Raw genomic sequence first — 16,685 nt, forward strand, 5'->3', positions numbered from 1 at the left:
GGGTAGAGCAACTAGGTCTTTGACCCCTGGTGTTGAAGTTTTAAAAGTATTAATAGTATTTTGCATTCTTTAACAGCAGAGAAATATCAAAGTTTAGAATTTCATTAGCAAAATGAGTTAAATTGAAAACTATCATGTAACGTATTTCCTTTCTTAATGACTATACCTCAAATGGATTTTGCATCTTCCACACACTTTTGCAGACCCCTTGACTTATTTGAAAATGTGTCCTTTTGTGCCATTTCTTGGATACTGATAAAATATTGAACAGAACAAGATAGAGTCTTCTGAAGCACACCTCAGAGACTTCCCCTTCAGGCTGATATAGATTAATAAACTATTCTTTCATTCTGGTCATTCAGCTACTTCCAAAGCCATCTATCTATAGTATCATCTAATCTACATTTCATCTTGGCCATAATAATACAAAGACCTTGTCAAATTCTTTGCTGAAAACCAAGTATAATCTATGAAAGTTTCAGAATCTACATGCTGTCCAACTCTTAAATGAGACTAGGTAGACATGGCTGTTCTTGGTGGGAAAAGTGTATTATAATATGAAGAACCTGCCTTCTTCCCCTTTCTGAAAATAGACATTTACTCCTGTGATCTCAGGAAATGAAAATTTGCTATTTAAAAGTCTCAAGAACAGTGCTATTCAGGATTATGGTTTCCAACAGTGTAAAAAATAAAATGACAGATACACGTGAATGAACCAATTAGGGGAGTTAGGAAAATGTGTTGCCTGGTGGGAAAGGTTTCCATTAGAATACACACAGCCATACTTACAAGCTGCTGCTCCAACTGCTGGATTTTCTCATCCTTCTTCTTCAATTCTTCTCTAAGGAGTTTTATCTCATTTAACAGATCTTCATTCTGTCATAGAAAACAGGAAAAAGGAAATATAAATTATCTGAGAAGGGGCTTCAGGGAGAAGCTCCAGGACTATGACCTCCTTGGTCCAAGAAGCTTTCCTGATCAGGAAATTCCTTCTACCCATGCAGGTCAGTACCTTCTCTGCAAGGCCAGAATAAATAAGTATACATCAGCCATATAGCTTGAATTCACAGCTTTTTTCCATATGACAGTATACAATGACCACACAGAAACTAAAATGATCTATGAAGAACTAAAAAAAATCTTTTCAAGACACTAAGAGATTGATCCATTTATGCAATAACCCATAGCATATTTCCTCAATAATAAAACTGTAAATCATTGATGAAATAAAAACTGAGAACTAAAGTACAACTTGAATTCAATTTCTCCTAGCTTTAAAAAAGTTAGATCAAACAGTTATAAACAAGAATAAATTTATATTTGTTTGATAAATGTGAGTAATGTTTTTAAATGCTTTATCATTTATACTGTATTATTTTCCTTTACACTGGATAGACTATGACAGTCTAGATTTCATAATACTCTTTATATTTATATCAATGCTAGAGATAGTAAATATTTATGTATTGAATAATCCTGAGACCTTTAAATAGCAACATACTTCCCTTAATTAATAATGATAATTAGACATTAATCTAAAAAAATTTACTACATTAGATGAATGCAAGTCTTAAAATTATCCAATATAATGCAACCCAAATGAAAAGATCTTGCTACTTTAGAAGGGAAATCTAATTCTTAATTTTTTCTTACCAGACTTACTAGTTAAGTAAGAAAATATACCTCATTCTAATATTGTGCCATCCTAATTACATAATTTTAGAGGAAGAAAATAAGATGTAATCATGTACTTATAGAATTTCAGAGCTAGGGAGGAATATAGAGAACATCTAATCCAATCTCATCTTTAATATTGTGATTTAAAAAAAGAAAATGTCTGTTTGTCCTCAATAATATTATTTCCTCAAAAATAAAGCTGTGTAGTTCACTAAAGAAATCAAAACTGATCATTATCTGTTTAGGACCAGTTCAATAATTTGCCGTGTCTCAATTACTTGGAAATAATATTGTGCTTTGTAAAGGTATATCTCAATTAGATGAATGCTAAGGTCACTGAAAGCTCTTAACATTGAATTATCCTGCCTGACGCAACATGGAATCTATTAGAATTCAAATGTAAATTTTAAAATGCTTTCCAAAATATGGATGATTTAATGATTTACTCTTTCTGCTCCCTTTTGAGAGCTCCTTAAGGGCAGGGACTGTTTTTTCCCCTCCCTTTTCCCTCCTCCATAGTTTTTAGCTTAGTTCCTGACACAAAGTACAAAATAAATGTTTATCAATTAATTGATTCAATTTTCATATGCTATGGCTTGTCTCCACTGCATTTTGAAGAGTATTGATGACATGGGAGACAAAACTCATTAGATGAGGTGACTGGAAAATTCATCATATTATAACAAATAAGATGATAAGATGAGAGCCTTAGGCACTCTAATTTTATAAATGCTTATCCCTAGATTCAAAATACTTCCTTCAAACGGGGTCAGTAATTGAGAGATGACAATAATATAAGATTATAGCACCATAGAGTTAGAGCTAGTGGGGATCTTAAATGTCTTTTGAGAGCAACCTAATCAATTTATGGAAGAGGGAACTGTATGTAATATTATAACAAATTATACAATGTACATGAAGAATTAAACTAGAAAAAGGTGTATGAGAAAAAAAAAAGAAATCAGCACTGAGAACCAAAGTACTACTTGAACTCATCTTGTCCTATCTTTCTTTAAAGCTAATTTATAAATAAATGCAATTTTACATTCATGAAAATCAAACACTACAAGAATGGATTTTAGATTTAAGTTCAGCTTCTTTGTCCAGCTTAGAAAAAAAGCTTTTATAAAAACTTCATAATAACAAGAAGGAAAAGCACATCTAGCCAAAAGTTAATCTGAAAAAAATCTGGGAAATTTCAAAGAGCTAAAACAAAAATTGTTATATAATAACCATCAAAGCTATTGTGTTATCATTTGGGCTACATTAAGGAAGCAGAGCTTTCCTAAGGCTGGGGACACATGTTTCTCTGTCCTCTGCTCTCTGTAGTTCTATATTCCATTCTGGGCACTTCTGGGAAAGGACAATGACAGGTTGGAGCACATTCAGAACAAGGCAAACAAAATGGTGAAGCTCCTTGAGATTCTGCTATGTGAGATTGAGCTGAAGGACCTGGGGATGTGGAGCTTGAAGAGAAGGCTCCCTGGGGTAGAGGATGGGCAATATGCTCTATTGTATCTACGTATCTTAACATATGAAAAAGAGGTTCAATTTGTTTGGCTTGATGCTAGAGGGAAAAGTTCTGTTTGAGTCCCTCTGCCTTTCTAGTAATGACCGAGGGGGTGGGGGGAGGCTGCCCACAGAGAGCACTCAGCACGCCATTTTTGGTACCCATGCCATAGGTTCGCCATCACTGGGTTACACCATCACTTGTCAGGAATTATTGTTCCAGTGTGCATACTAGACCTCTGAGGTCTCTTCCAATGCTGCTATTCAAATGACAGTTAAAACAAACAGAATTGCCCTACTCATTGTACCTTATATATCTGATCCCTATCCTCTGGTTCTGGTTCTGGACTTGACGGCAATGATAACTGAATATCTTGTGTGCAATTCCCATCATTCTGTCCAAGAGAAAAAAAGAAACAAAAAAAAGCATTAGTGAAATTAGCAAACAAGCCTAAAACTTTCTTTTGGCAATGTACTTCATTAGACTTTCGATTTTTAAAAACAGAACTGCTACAGGCAGCTAGGTGGCTCAGTACATAAAGAGCTAGATCTAAAGACGGGATATCCTAGTTCAAATCTGCCCTCAGAACACTTCTTAACAGTGTGACCTGGGAAATTCACTTAAACCCCATTGCCTACCTATTACAACTCTTCTGCCTTAGAACCAATACCTAGGATTGATTCTAAGAGAAAAGATGAGTTGTTTTTTTTTATTTTAAATAGAGCTGCCAATCTTTGGCAAAAGAGAACAATTTGAATTTTACCTTCTTCACCTTCCAAATTTCTAAAGGAGAAACTAATGGAGTTGAAAGAGGAAATAGATAGTAAAACTATACTTGTGGGAGACCTGAACTTACCACTATCAAATTTAGATAAATAAAATCAAAAAATAAATAAGAAAGATGTAAGAGATGTGAATGAAATCTTAGAAAAATTAGAATTAATAGATATATGGAGAAAAATAAATATCAACAAAAAGGAATACACCTTTCTTTTCAGAAGCACATGGTACATTCACAAAGATTGAAGGGCATAGAAAATGGAAAACAAATGCAGAAAAGCAGAAATAATAAATGCAACCTTTTCAGATCATAATGCAATAAAAATAATAGTCAGTAAGGGTATATGGAGAGCCAAATAAAAAATTAATTGGAAATTAAATAATATGATTCTCTAAAATTGGTTAAGAAAACAAACCCTAGAAACAATTAATAATTTCATTGAAGAAAATGACAATGATGAGACATCGTTTCAAAATCTCTGGGATGCAGCCAAAGCAGTACTCAGGAGGAAATTTATATCCTTGAGTTCATATATTAACAAATTAGGGAGGGCAGAGGTCAATGAATTAGACATGAAAATAAAAAAAAAAACTTGAAAGTGAACAAATTAAAAATCCCCAGATGAAAACTAAATTAGAGATCCTAAATATTAAGGGAGAAATTAATAAAATCAAAAGTCAAAGAACTATTGAACTAATAAATAAGACTAGAAGCTGGTATTTTGAAAAAATAAACAAAAGGAAAGTAGAAAACCAAATTAATAGTATCATAGATGAAAAGGGAGACCTCACCTCCAATGAAAAGGAAATTAAGACAATCACTAAAAACTATTTTGCCCAATTATATGGCAACAAATATGGCAATCTAGGTGAAATGGATGAATATTTACAAAAATATAAATTGCCTAGATTAACAGAAGAAGAAATAGAATTCTTAAATAATCCCATATCAGAAAAAGGAATTGAACAAGCCATCAAAGACCTCCCTAAGAAAACATTCCCAGGACCAGATGGATTCACAAATGAATTCTATAAAACATTTAAAGAACAAGTAACCCCAATATTATACAAACTATTTGACATAACAAGCAAAGAGGGAGTTCTACCAAATTCCTTTTATGGCACAAATATGGTACTGATTTTAAAGCCAGGCAGGTCACAGAGAAAGAAAACTATAAACCAAACTCCTTAATGAACAAAGATACAAAAATCTTAAATAGAATACTAGCAAAAAAACTCCAGCAAGTGATCACTAGGGTTATTCATTATGATCAGGTGGGATTTATACCAGGAATGGAAGGATGGTTCAATATTGGGAAAACCATCCACATAATTGACCATATCAACAAACAAACCAACAAAAATAACTTAATTAACTCAATGGACACAGAAAAAACGTTGGACAAAATACAACACTCATTCCTATTGAAAACACTAGAAAGTAAAGGAATAGAAGGTCCTTTCCTAAAAATAATAAACAGTATATATCTAAAACTATCAGCAAACATCATCTGCAATGGGGATAAACTAGATGCATTCCCAATAAGATCAGGAGAGAAACAAGGATGCCCATTATCACTTCTATTATTTAACATTGTACTAGAAACACTAGCTGTAGCAATTAGAGAAGAAAAAGAAATTGAAGGTATTAAAATTGGCAATAAGACCAAGCTATCACTCTTTGCAGATGATATGATGGTCTACTTAAAGAACCCTAGAGAATCAACTAAAAAGCTAGTGGAAATAATCAACAACTTTAGCAAAGTTGCAGGATTCAAAATAAACTCACATAAGTCATCAGCATTTCTATATATCTCCAACACATCTAAGCAGCAAGAATTAGAAAGAGAAATTCCATTTAAAATCATCCTAGACAATATAAAATACTTAGGAATCTATCTGCCGAGACAAACATGGGAACTATATGAACACAACTACAAAACACTTTCCACACAATTAAAACTAGATCTAAACAATTGGAAAAACATTAACTGCTCATGGGTAGGATGAGCTAACATAATAAAAATGACCTTCCTACCCAAACTTATTTACTTATTTAGTGCCATACCCATCAAACTACCAAAAACCTTTTTTAATGAATAAGAAAAAACCATAACAAAGTTCATTTGGAAGAACAAAAGATCAAGAATATCCAGGGAAATCATGAAAAAAAAATTGCGAAGGAAGGTGGTCTTGCTATTATGATCTCAATTTTACAGTTGAGGAAACTGAGGCTGATAAATTAAATGACTTGTCAAATGTCACAGGACTAGTAAGTCAGATTTGAATTTAGGTCTTCCTGACGTCAGGCCCTGAGGCCCTGTGTTTTATGCCCTACTGCACCACCACTGTGATAACACAGGGTGGTTGTTAAAAGCGTTTGAAGTAAAAAAGCTTAAAGTGACATAAAAATGAGAATTATGTTTACTGTACCATTAATGGGGACAGACATGAAAAACATCAGTAATGTACTTAGGTAGTACTTAAAGCTAAAAATTTCACATTGAATGAATATGCAAAAAGCTGATAACCACATCAAATATATTCTATGACCTTTCTTATAGTTATTAGAAAGATTGGTTACAATGTCAGATGTTAAGGATTATAAGTAAGGACACATTTCTCGTTTATGGTTGGGAAATGACTTTTTTAACAAAAATGACTTTCCAAAAAGGTGAATGTCATAATTTTCTAAGTGTCCAAAAGTGTCCAAAATTTTTTGAAGTCCTTAATCTTTTTTTTTTTAACTCTTGCCTTCTGTCTTAAAATCAATATCAAACACTGCTTCCAAGGCAGAAGAGTGGTAAGGAATAGGGAATGAGTCTTAAGTGATTTGCCTAGGATCATATGGCTAAGAAGTATCTGAGGGAAGATTTGAATCCAGGATCTCCCATCTCCAAGCCTGGCTCAATTCACAGAGCCACTTAGTTGCCTCCCTTTAAGTCGTTTTTGATAAAAAATCTTTTATAAAATAAAACTGGTTTTCTAAGCACAATCTTAATAGTTAAGAGTCAATAAATACATTTCAATACAGCAATATCTCAAGTCTAATTAAGACTTGTTCCTGAAATGGTCCTAGTTCTCTAGTTGAATTCTTGTGTCTCCATTTCATACTTTTGTCCACTCACTGCTCCTATCTCACCTTCTTTTTCCTGGTTAAGTTGATGAATCTTATTTCAGAAGGTCTGCCACTGGCAATTATAATATTCCCTTCTAATGTGCTACCCTTGAACTCTGAGTGACTGCTTCTTCCTAAAAATCAAGTACCTAGATTTTGTGACCTGTCTTTGAGGGAACAAAGACCTTTCCCATTTTTTTCCTGATCCTTCATATTTTAGATAAATAAAGGGTCTGGATAACTGGTTTTTCAAAATAGCTGCAAAATTATTTTTTTTTTGGCTCCAATTTTGAATCAAGTTTTCTTTGGGGATTGGAGTTCTTTGGATTTGAAGTTGGAGGGGTTTTCTATTTTTCTAATACTATAACATCTACTGTAAACATACTTTGGTTAGGATACACTAAGGAAGTACTTGAAACAAAAACTATACACATACTACTTCAATGGAACAAATTCTTAGATTCTGCTAATGAGAAACTAATTTTACATCCTGAGTGCTCCTAGGAAATACTGCAACAGTCGTACTCTGAGCTGTAGCTACCTTTTTGCAATTTGACAAATAATACAATGGCCCTGCCCTACCCACAATGAGGGCACTGCATTCCAGGCACTATGGTAGCAATCACACAGAAGAGGCTTTTAGATATTCTGGCACTGAATCCATACAGTCAAGTTTTCGTCTGTGGAATTCAGAATTGAGTCAACTAGAATTTCACAATCACTATAGTTGTTTCTTAAGAGTGGCCCTCAAATATATTCATGACTTTTAAATTTGTCATTGAAAGAAACCATGAAGCAATCTGAAACCCACACATAGAATGTTAATATCATTCCAATGGTCTTGGAACTATCTGTATGGGCAGCCATATGCCTACATATTTTTTTTTTTAGGGCTTTTATAACATCTTAAAAGTAGACTAGTGGATTTTACTAGTTCACTTTTAGTCTAATATTTGTAGGATGTTTTAAAATTTTTAGTCAATTTCAAATACCCAATGTTGATTTGAAAACTTTGTACAGTAGATATGTTTTTCTATCACTGTGTATTACAAAAAATTATTATATTTGCCTTCTCATTTCTAAGAAAATGCCTTTCATCCACATAGTGGGAAAGAGTGAAAACCATTTTATTAATATGTAGCTGCATGAAATACATAACAAAATTAAACTACTAGTATAGATAACACATAAAGCCATGTAGCAGAACTATTATAGGACCTTCCAGACTATGAAATATACATATATTTTAAACATAATCATGAGCTGCCAGAATCAGTTTTGGAATCTAGTTCTGTTCCCAGAATCAGGAGTTTCCATTACTTAATCAAGAAACCACTTTTAATTACTGACTTCAACAAATTAAAAAGGGATGCTGTGGCACTATCTTTCTTTTCTAATATTCCTCCTTCTAGTTCCCCATCTCCATTATAAGGAAAAAAATATAAAAATGCTGTAGAATAGCAACAATGATAAGCACAACACTGATGATGGCAACAACAATAACAGCATTTATATAGTGCTTTAAGGTTTGCAGAAGGAGTTTCATGTTATGTCATTTGATCTCATAACAATCTTGTGAAGTAGGTGATATTATTGTCCCCTTTTTACAGATGAGGAAATTGAGGCTGGGAGAGATTAAGTAATTTGTCCAGTATCACACAGCTAGTGAATGTCTGAGGCAGGAATCTAACAAGTCTTGATTTCAAGTCCAACACTATCCACTGTGCCCTTCTCTTTTCTATTTTCCCTCAATAACAAACCTCTCTCTATTTGCGATTGAAAACTTTAAGTCATAGGCTTAGCAGTATCTGATCTCAAATGACACTCCAAAGATGTAATCATAAAAATAATTTTGTACTGGGTAATAAATAAAGAAGTTGATTAATGGAACAGAATACATACACAAGAAACTAGAACAAAAATACATAATAACCTTTGTTTTTTAATAAACTCAAAAGCCTGTGTTTTGGGGTAAGAACTCACTGTTCAACAAAAATTGTTGGGAAAATTGGAGAGTAGTCTGGCAGAATCTAGGTATAGACCAACATCTTACATTGTATATCAAGCTAAACTCAAAATAAGTACAAGAGTTAGATATAAAGGGTGATATAAGTAAATTAGAGAATGGAAAAAAAAAATTGTCAGATCTATGGAAAGAACAGTTCATGACCAAATGAGAGAGGTCCATAAGAGGTAAAATGGACAATTTTGGATTTCATAAAGTTAAGAGAGTCGTTGCAACAAATAAAAATAATGAAGCTAGAATTGGAAAAGTAGGAAATTGAGGGGAAATCTTTACAGCTAGTTTTTCTAATTCTCATTTCTAAGAAACACAGGAACCTGAGTGAAACTTATAGAAATAAAAGCCATTCCACAAATGATAAATGGTCAAATATGAATAAATAGCTTTTGGTGGAAGAAACTCAACCTATCAATAGCCATATAGAAAAAAAGTTCCAAACCGCTAATAGAGAAATTAAAATTAAATTATCTCTCAAGTACTACCTGACACCCATCTGATTGGTTAAGCTGGCAAAAAAGAGAAATGACAAATATTGTAGGGGCTGTGATAAAAGAGGTACTTTAATGCAGTGTGTGTATGTGTGTGGGGGGGGGGGAGATACGAATTGGTCTAATCATTATAGCAAGCAATTTTGAACTATGTACAAAAAACTATTAAACTCTGCATACCTTTTGACCCAGTGATGCTGCTAGCAAATCTACAGAATGAGATCAAAGAGAAGGAAAGAACCCAAAAGAACCCAAATCTATAACAACCTTTTTAAAAAAATAAATATTGTTCTATAACAAATGATGGAAGATGATTTTGGAAAAAATCTGGGAACACTGTATGAATCAATACAAAATGAAATGGACAGCACCAGAAGAACAATTCAGATAATAACAACTTTGTAAAGATGATCAACTTTGAAAGACTTGGGAATTTTGATCAATAGAATTACCAATAGAATTAGAAAGAATTACAAAATGCAAAATAAATAATCTGGATTACATCAAATTAAAAAGTTTTTGTACAAACAAAACCAATGTAACCAAAATCAGAAGGGTAGCAACAAATTGGGAAACAATCTTCATAAAAACCTCTGACAAGGGTTTAATTACTAAAATTTATAAAGAACTAAATCAATTGTACAAAAAATCAAGCCATTCTCCAATTGACAAATGGGCAAGGGACATGAACAGGCAATTCTCAGCCAAAGAAATCAAAACTATTAATAAGCACATGAAAAAGTGCTCTACATCTCTTATAATCAGAGAGATGCAAATCAAAACAACTCTGAGGTATCATCTCACACCTAGCAGATTGGCTAACATGACAGCTATGCAAAGTAATGAATGCTGGAGGGGATGTGGCAAAGTGGGGACATTAATTCATTGCTGGTGGAGTTGTGAATTGATCCAACCATTCTGGAGGGCAATTTGGAACTATGCCCAAAGGGCGATAAAAGACTGTCTGCCCTTTGATCCAGCCATAGCACTGCTGGGCTTGTACCCCAAAGAGATAATGGACAAAAAGACTTGTACAAAAATATTCATAGCTGCGCTCTTTGTGGTGGCCAAAAATTGGAAAATGAGGGGATGCCCCTCAATTGGGGAATGGCTAAACAAATTGTGGTATATGTTGGTGATGGAATATTATTGTGCTAAAAGGAATAATAAAGTGGAGGAATTCCATGTGAACTGGAACAACCTCCAGGAAGTGATGCAGAGCGAAAGGAGCAGAACCAGGAAAACATTATACACAGAGACTGATACATTGTGGTACAATCGAAGGTGATGGACTTCTCCATAAGTATCAATGCAATTTCCCTGAACAATCTGCAGGGATCTAAAAAAAAATACTACCCACAAGCAGAGGATAAACTGTGGGAGTAAAAACACCGCTGAAAAGCAACTGCTCGACCACAGGGTTGGAGGAGATAAGACTGAGGAGAGACTCTAAATGAACACTATAATGCAAACTCCAACAACAGGGAAATGGGTTCGAGTCAAGAACACATGTGATAACCAGTGGAATCATGCGTCGGCTATGGGAGAGGGAAAGGCGGGGGGGGGGGGGGGGGGAAGGGAAGAAAAGAAAACGACCTTTGTTTCCAGTGAATAATGTATGAAAACGACCAAATAAAATAATATTAAAATTAAAAAAAAAAAGAATTACCAATAATTATTCCAAAGGAATAATGATGAAACATACTATCTATATCTCCAGGTGGAGAGCTGATGAACTCAATAGTTCAGATTAAAACATAGTTTATTTTTCTTCCTTTTTTCCCCCTTTTTTTAGGAAGAGGGAGAACCCGGCTAATGTGGAAATGTTTTGCAAAACTGTGTGAATTTGTAATAGGTTTTCTTTTTTAACTTTCTCAGTAAGGAGAGGAGGAAAAAGAAGGAAGGGAGAGAATTGGAACAAAAAATAAAATTGAATTAAAAAACAAAATATTTTTAGCATCTAACTATCATTCAATTTTGCAAGCTAAGTTAGGCATAGCATAATGGTTAGAGTGCCAGCCTCATAGTCAGGAAGACTTGGATTCAAGTCTCCATCAGATACATATTTTGATCCTAGGCCCATGATGGTGAATCTATGACACACATCAGCACTGACACACATAGCCATTTTCGATGTCATGTGGCTGCATGTGGGCTCAGCGCACCTCAGCTCAGGCCCATGGCCTATGGCCAGCCCATGGCCAGCCCTGGTCTGGCGAGAAAAGGATGTCAGGGATGGTTGTGGCATGCCAGGTGGCTGGGGAGGGGGATGAAGGGTGGGGCTGGCCTAGGAAGACTGGGTGGGGCTCTGGCCCATGTGCAATGGAGGAGTGTCTGGAACCAATTACCAGACACTTTTAGCACCCTGAAAAATATTGCAATGGCTTTACTCACAATTTTTCCTTTTACGTACTTTTGTGAGACCTTATTCTCAGTGTTAGATAATATCAAAACCAACAAAATAAACAGATTGGCAGATGAAGTTAGTAGCGCTTGTTTGGGCTTGAAGTGTACAAAAAAATCAATGTTCAATTGAAGATTTAGCCAATGAAATTCAGCAACAAAAAAGTCACTAATAGGTAAGTTGGTTAAAGAATTCCCTCTCCCCGTCACTTATGGCACTTCATGGCACCCCATACAAGTTAAATAATATTAAGACCAACAAAAAGAAACCAACTGACAGATGAACTAAGTCACTAAGCAGTTAAGTTAAATAATTAATTTTTTGTTTACTAAATAGTTATATATTACAATTATACATTTTTGTTATTTAAACTATAAATATCATGAAATTATGTTTTTTTTTTCCTTGAAGTGACATATCACCTGAGTTATCTTCGGTTTTTTGGTGAATTTTGACACACCAAACTCAAAAGGTTGCCCATCACTGTCCTAGGCAAAACATTTAACTAACATACCTCTTAGTGCCCAGGACCCCTCTAAAGCTATAAAATGCACAATTGCTGCTGATCTTCATCGATGAATGGGGTTTACACCAAAGAAATACCATTGGTGAGTAGTCATCTAGAATAATTCGAGAAATATATTTGGAGGAGAAAGAGAGGCAGAAAGAGGAAGAGGGTCGGAAGTCTCATCAAGGTTATGTTTTGCCATTAGATAAAAGAGCACCAAACTTGGAAGTCAGAAGACTAGTCTGAGTTCTCTCCCAAAATTAGTTGTGTAACCTTGGCAAATCACTTAAGCACTCAATAACTAAGGTCTTAATTTTAAAAGTGGAGATGATAGAAACCTATGTAATTCTTAGGGATGATGCTAGGGGTATAAAATTTTAAAAAATCTATGAAAATATGGTGAAAAATATAAAACTGTAGAACCATAAGGTAACCCACTTCTAAGAATTTGTCAGATATCAACACAGCACAATGTTATTTTTGATAAGACTTTTGAGATGGTTGTGGTCTCAGAAGACTTTTAGCTCCTGACAGACTTTACCTAACATGCCCTTCATCTAAAAGGCACTCAATAAATATTGGCTGTATTGGATTTTTATGAATACTATTATTAAGGTAATAAAATTAGAGATATTTCTTATGTTTTAGCAGTCATCAGAAAGGAATCCTTTTTTTCCTCTTTCCTTAGGAAAATATAACCTAAAAATTCTAGATTTTATACTACAAATGTGAGTTAGACACTAGAAAGTGAATATGTAATTCAAGTTTATAGTTACCAGTACTATTTGAAATTGGGTTTAGCTAGGGTCTCATTGATATCTGTTTCAATAACACAAAAATACCTTCTCTCTCATAGCAATCAAATATCTATGAGAAAAAAAATAAATTAATATAGTACCTTGGTCATTATTAAAATCACTAATGTTAATCCTCAATCATAAAAGAAGTATCCATACTTGTCAAGTAAAACTAATCCCATAGGGTAATGAATAAAACTAAATGTGAATGTATTATATTAATAATATTTAAAATAATTAAATTCAACAAGTATCTACTTACTACTTAATCTACTTACTACATGTAAGACCTTATTCTAGGTGCTTGGGGTAGAATGATAAATATAAAAGCAAAAAAATCCTGCCCTCAAGAAGCTAACTACAAAAATGACTGAATAATATAAATTTCATTTTTTTAATTGCACATTCCTGCCATGGCAGTTAGGGTGGGAAAGATTAAAATATTCTACCACTTTCAAAACAGAAATCAGCTGAAAACAAAGCATTTTAATATTCAATTCATCTTTGATATGATTCCAGTAAAGTTTCATAGTTATCTATTTTGTCACTCAAGAAATTTTTTATTCATGACAATCTTCTAAGAAAAAAATCTCTTTAGCTTTTGTGAATAATTCTAATAATAAAATGACCAATAAAAAGTTGACTTTTCATGGAACACTAAAATATAAACAACTCAGAAAACCTGGAATGTTCAAGCTTCATAAAATGAGAAAATTAGCACATTAAATTACACTTGTAAGCTATGAAGTACAAAGTTTGTTCCAAAGGTTGCCCATAACCTGGAGTTCAAAATACTTAAATACAGCTAACTTCAATTAACTATACTTTGTCACTGAGTTCTAAGTTTCTTAGAAGTTTTCTTGTTTCTGCAGAATTTCTAGGCTAAATCAATAATTTGCATGATTACTGAAGATAACATTCAAAATGGCAGCAGCATCTCTTTCCCATTTCATTTACCCTTTTGAGAACACTTTTCCTGTTAGTAAGACAACTATTATCCTAACCGTTGGGGAGGGAAAAGAAAAGTAGCTCCCCTTAATAAAAAGATTGATGGCCCTCATCTATACCATTGCGGTGGGAAATCATGTTTTCACAAAAGATCAACAGATTACACACACATATATGTAATTTATGTTATATATGTGTGTATATATATGTATATATATACATATATATATACACACATATATCTATATTAACCTCCTCCTGTCCCTTAAAGATAGCATTATGAAAGGCCCTAGTTCATATACTATAATACTATTAAACTGTGGGGAAAGTCTATAACAAAGACCATCTTACCCAACTGGTTCGTGTAAGCTGCAGACTCTGATATCTTCCTACATGTTCCAAGATACTTGAAATGGACATAACTAATTTAAATTTTTAAAAAACCACAAGCATCTTCCCTGCAGGATTTGGCATTACTGAAATATCCATTGTTGACAACATCATCAGTGAGGTCAACAAAGCTATTTTGTCTTTGAGATATGTTGTAACCCAGTCACAAAGATATATCCCCAAAAGGCAGAAGAGTTGAGGAAAATTACTATGAAAATTGTGCTTAAATATTTTCTTCATAAGAAGGAAATGAATAAAGTATATTTTAAATATATAGTCTCATAAATGGAAAGTATATTTAGAATATTTTAAAAGTGATTGCAACTCATATATGAGATCTTAATATAGTAAGATCATGAAAACTGGTTGAAATCATTTTGAATATATAAGGCAATGTCCATTAATTTCTTAAAAATGGAACATAACACAGCATGCTGGGGAGAAAAAATGTTTTGCAAATTAAAGGAAACATTATTTTACAAAAATCTAGACTTCTAAAATATCCCACAAAAATCTCTAAAGAGATATAACTATTTCTACAAAACTTTAGAAAAAAAAGTATGACGAGAGAAATAAAAAGAATAGGGGAATAAAGATAGGAAAGAGATTATTACAAATTATTTGTATAAAAATTTAGAGAGAGGGAATGTCTTGCTCAATATGGACAAGAAGATCACCATAAAAATGAGCTTATTGATGCATCAAATCCTATTGTGATAGATGAGAGATAGGCAGAGAAAGCTACAAAAAACTCAGTAAGATTCCACAAACAAATAAGATCTAGCTACATTAATTCTCAATGACTTCAACACAACGGAAGACAGAGCTTAGAAACATGGTGACAACATAGTGAAAATATAGTTGATGACCTAGAAATGAAAAGAGGCCAAAGGTTTTGTCACCTATATGTCAAAGAAACATCATACCTATAGGTGATAGTTTCTTTTATAATAAGAACATGATGAGAATTGAATATTACAAAAAATTGATTGACTATCTCAACCAGTAGGAAACTGTTTAGAGATATTAGAGTAATTTCAAAATCAACTATGTACAGCAGATCAAAGATTAAAATAGCACCAAATCACAGGGCACATATGAAGAAGAAAAGAAGAGGCCATGAAACTGTGATTCCCACTAGTTAGTCAAGTGAGCTATTCATGTTGACAAATGGGAAAGGGAGCAAGAAAAAGCATCCCCACAAACTTTCACTCACATTCTGAAGAAAATTAAATAACATAAGGCAATTGCCACAAGGAGAAGGCAAAAATCTACACACCCTCTTGGCCAGAATTGATTTGTTTGCCAAACAGAAATGCTTGACTGCCAAGGAAATCAATGATTGAAAATTTAAATTCCTTTTCACAATCTTGAAGAACACTGGAAGCTGAAGAGCATCCCATAAAACAAAGGGAAGTATAGAAGAGGAAACCAAATTGTTTGAAAGCCCAGTGTGAAACTACATTGAAACCAGGCAAGGGGTTAATTCTAAAGATATATTGGAAGGGAAGATGTGCTACTGAGAAAGGTAACTGAAAGGCTAAAAAAAACTTTTGCATCTCTCAAGTATAAGAACCATTTACCTCTCTAGTAAAGGCATTTTTTTTTTAAATAAGACAAGTACAGGAAGGCGTTCAAGAATGGTTTTCTATGAGAGAATACATTACCAATTACACAATTGCCTGAAAGGTAATGAGGAAGATATCATTGTGCTTATGACTCTTATTTTTTTTATTTTAAAGAGGGGATAAGGAAAGAAAGGATAGCCTCAAATAAATGTACAGCTGAAAAAGATGGCCCATGTCACAGAATGAGAGTGAGGGATGACTAATGAACAATTCAGTTGATATTTTAAGAGAACTCTAGAGCTCAAGTGTTCCAGAGGTGGTGTCAATTGTTAGTAGAAAGTGCATTCTTCAACTCCAAAACACCTCGGAGAAAAAAAATGCATAACTTCCAAGGGAATCCAACAAAAACATACTTATGCTTTCTCTGTGTGTGTATAAGTGTATATACATACATATGGAATATGATTTTGTTTT

The 16,685-nt window shown here is 33.6% G+C and overlaps 1 protein-coding gene across 22 annotated transcripts in view; it reads right to left on the minus strand.

Annotated features, from left to right (window-relative positions):
* The window catches only part of CCSER2 (coiled-coil serine rich protein 2), a 190,554-nt gene that overhangs the window by 33,158 nt on the left and 140,711 nt on the right, over nucleotides 1–16,685 (minus strand). For all 22 annotated transcript variants that reach the window (XR_008911921.1, XM_007478046.2, XM_056797325.1 and 19 more), the window contains 2 exons: nucleotides 3,495–3,581; nucleotides 790–876 (listed from right to left, as the gene is read on the minus strand). Coding sequence is in view for 21 of the 22 variants with exons in the window: in XM_007478046.2 (XP_007478108.2) it covers nucleotides 790–876; nucleotides 3,495–3,581 (174 nt within the window). In the remaining variant the exon portion in view is untranslated. The remainder of the gene's footprint in view (nucleotides 1–789; nucleotides 877–3,494; nucleotides 3,582–16,685) is intronic.

The sequence above is a fragment of the Monodelphis domestica genome, chromosome 1 (assembly GCF_027887165.1).
Source record: "Monodelphis domestica isolate mMonDom1 chromosome 1, mMonDom1.pri, whole genome shotgun sequence".
Taxonomy (NCBI): domain Eukaryota; kingdom Metazoa; phylum Chordata; class Mammalia; order Didelphimorphia; family Didelphidae; genus Monodelphis; species Monodelphis domestica.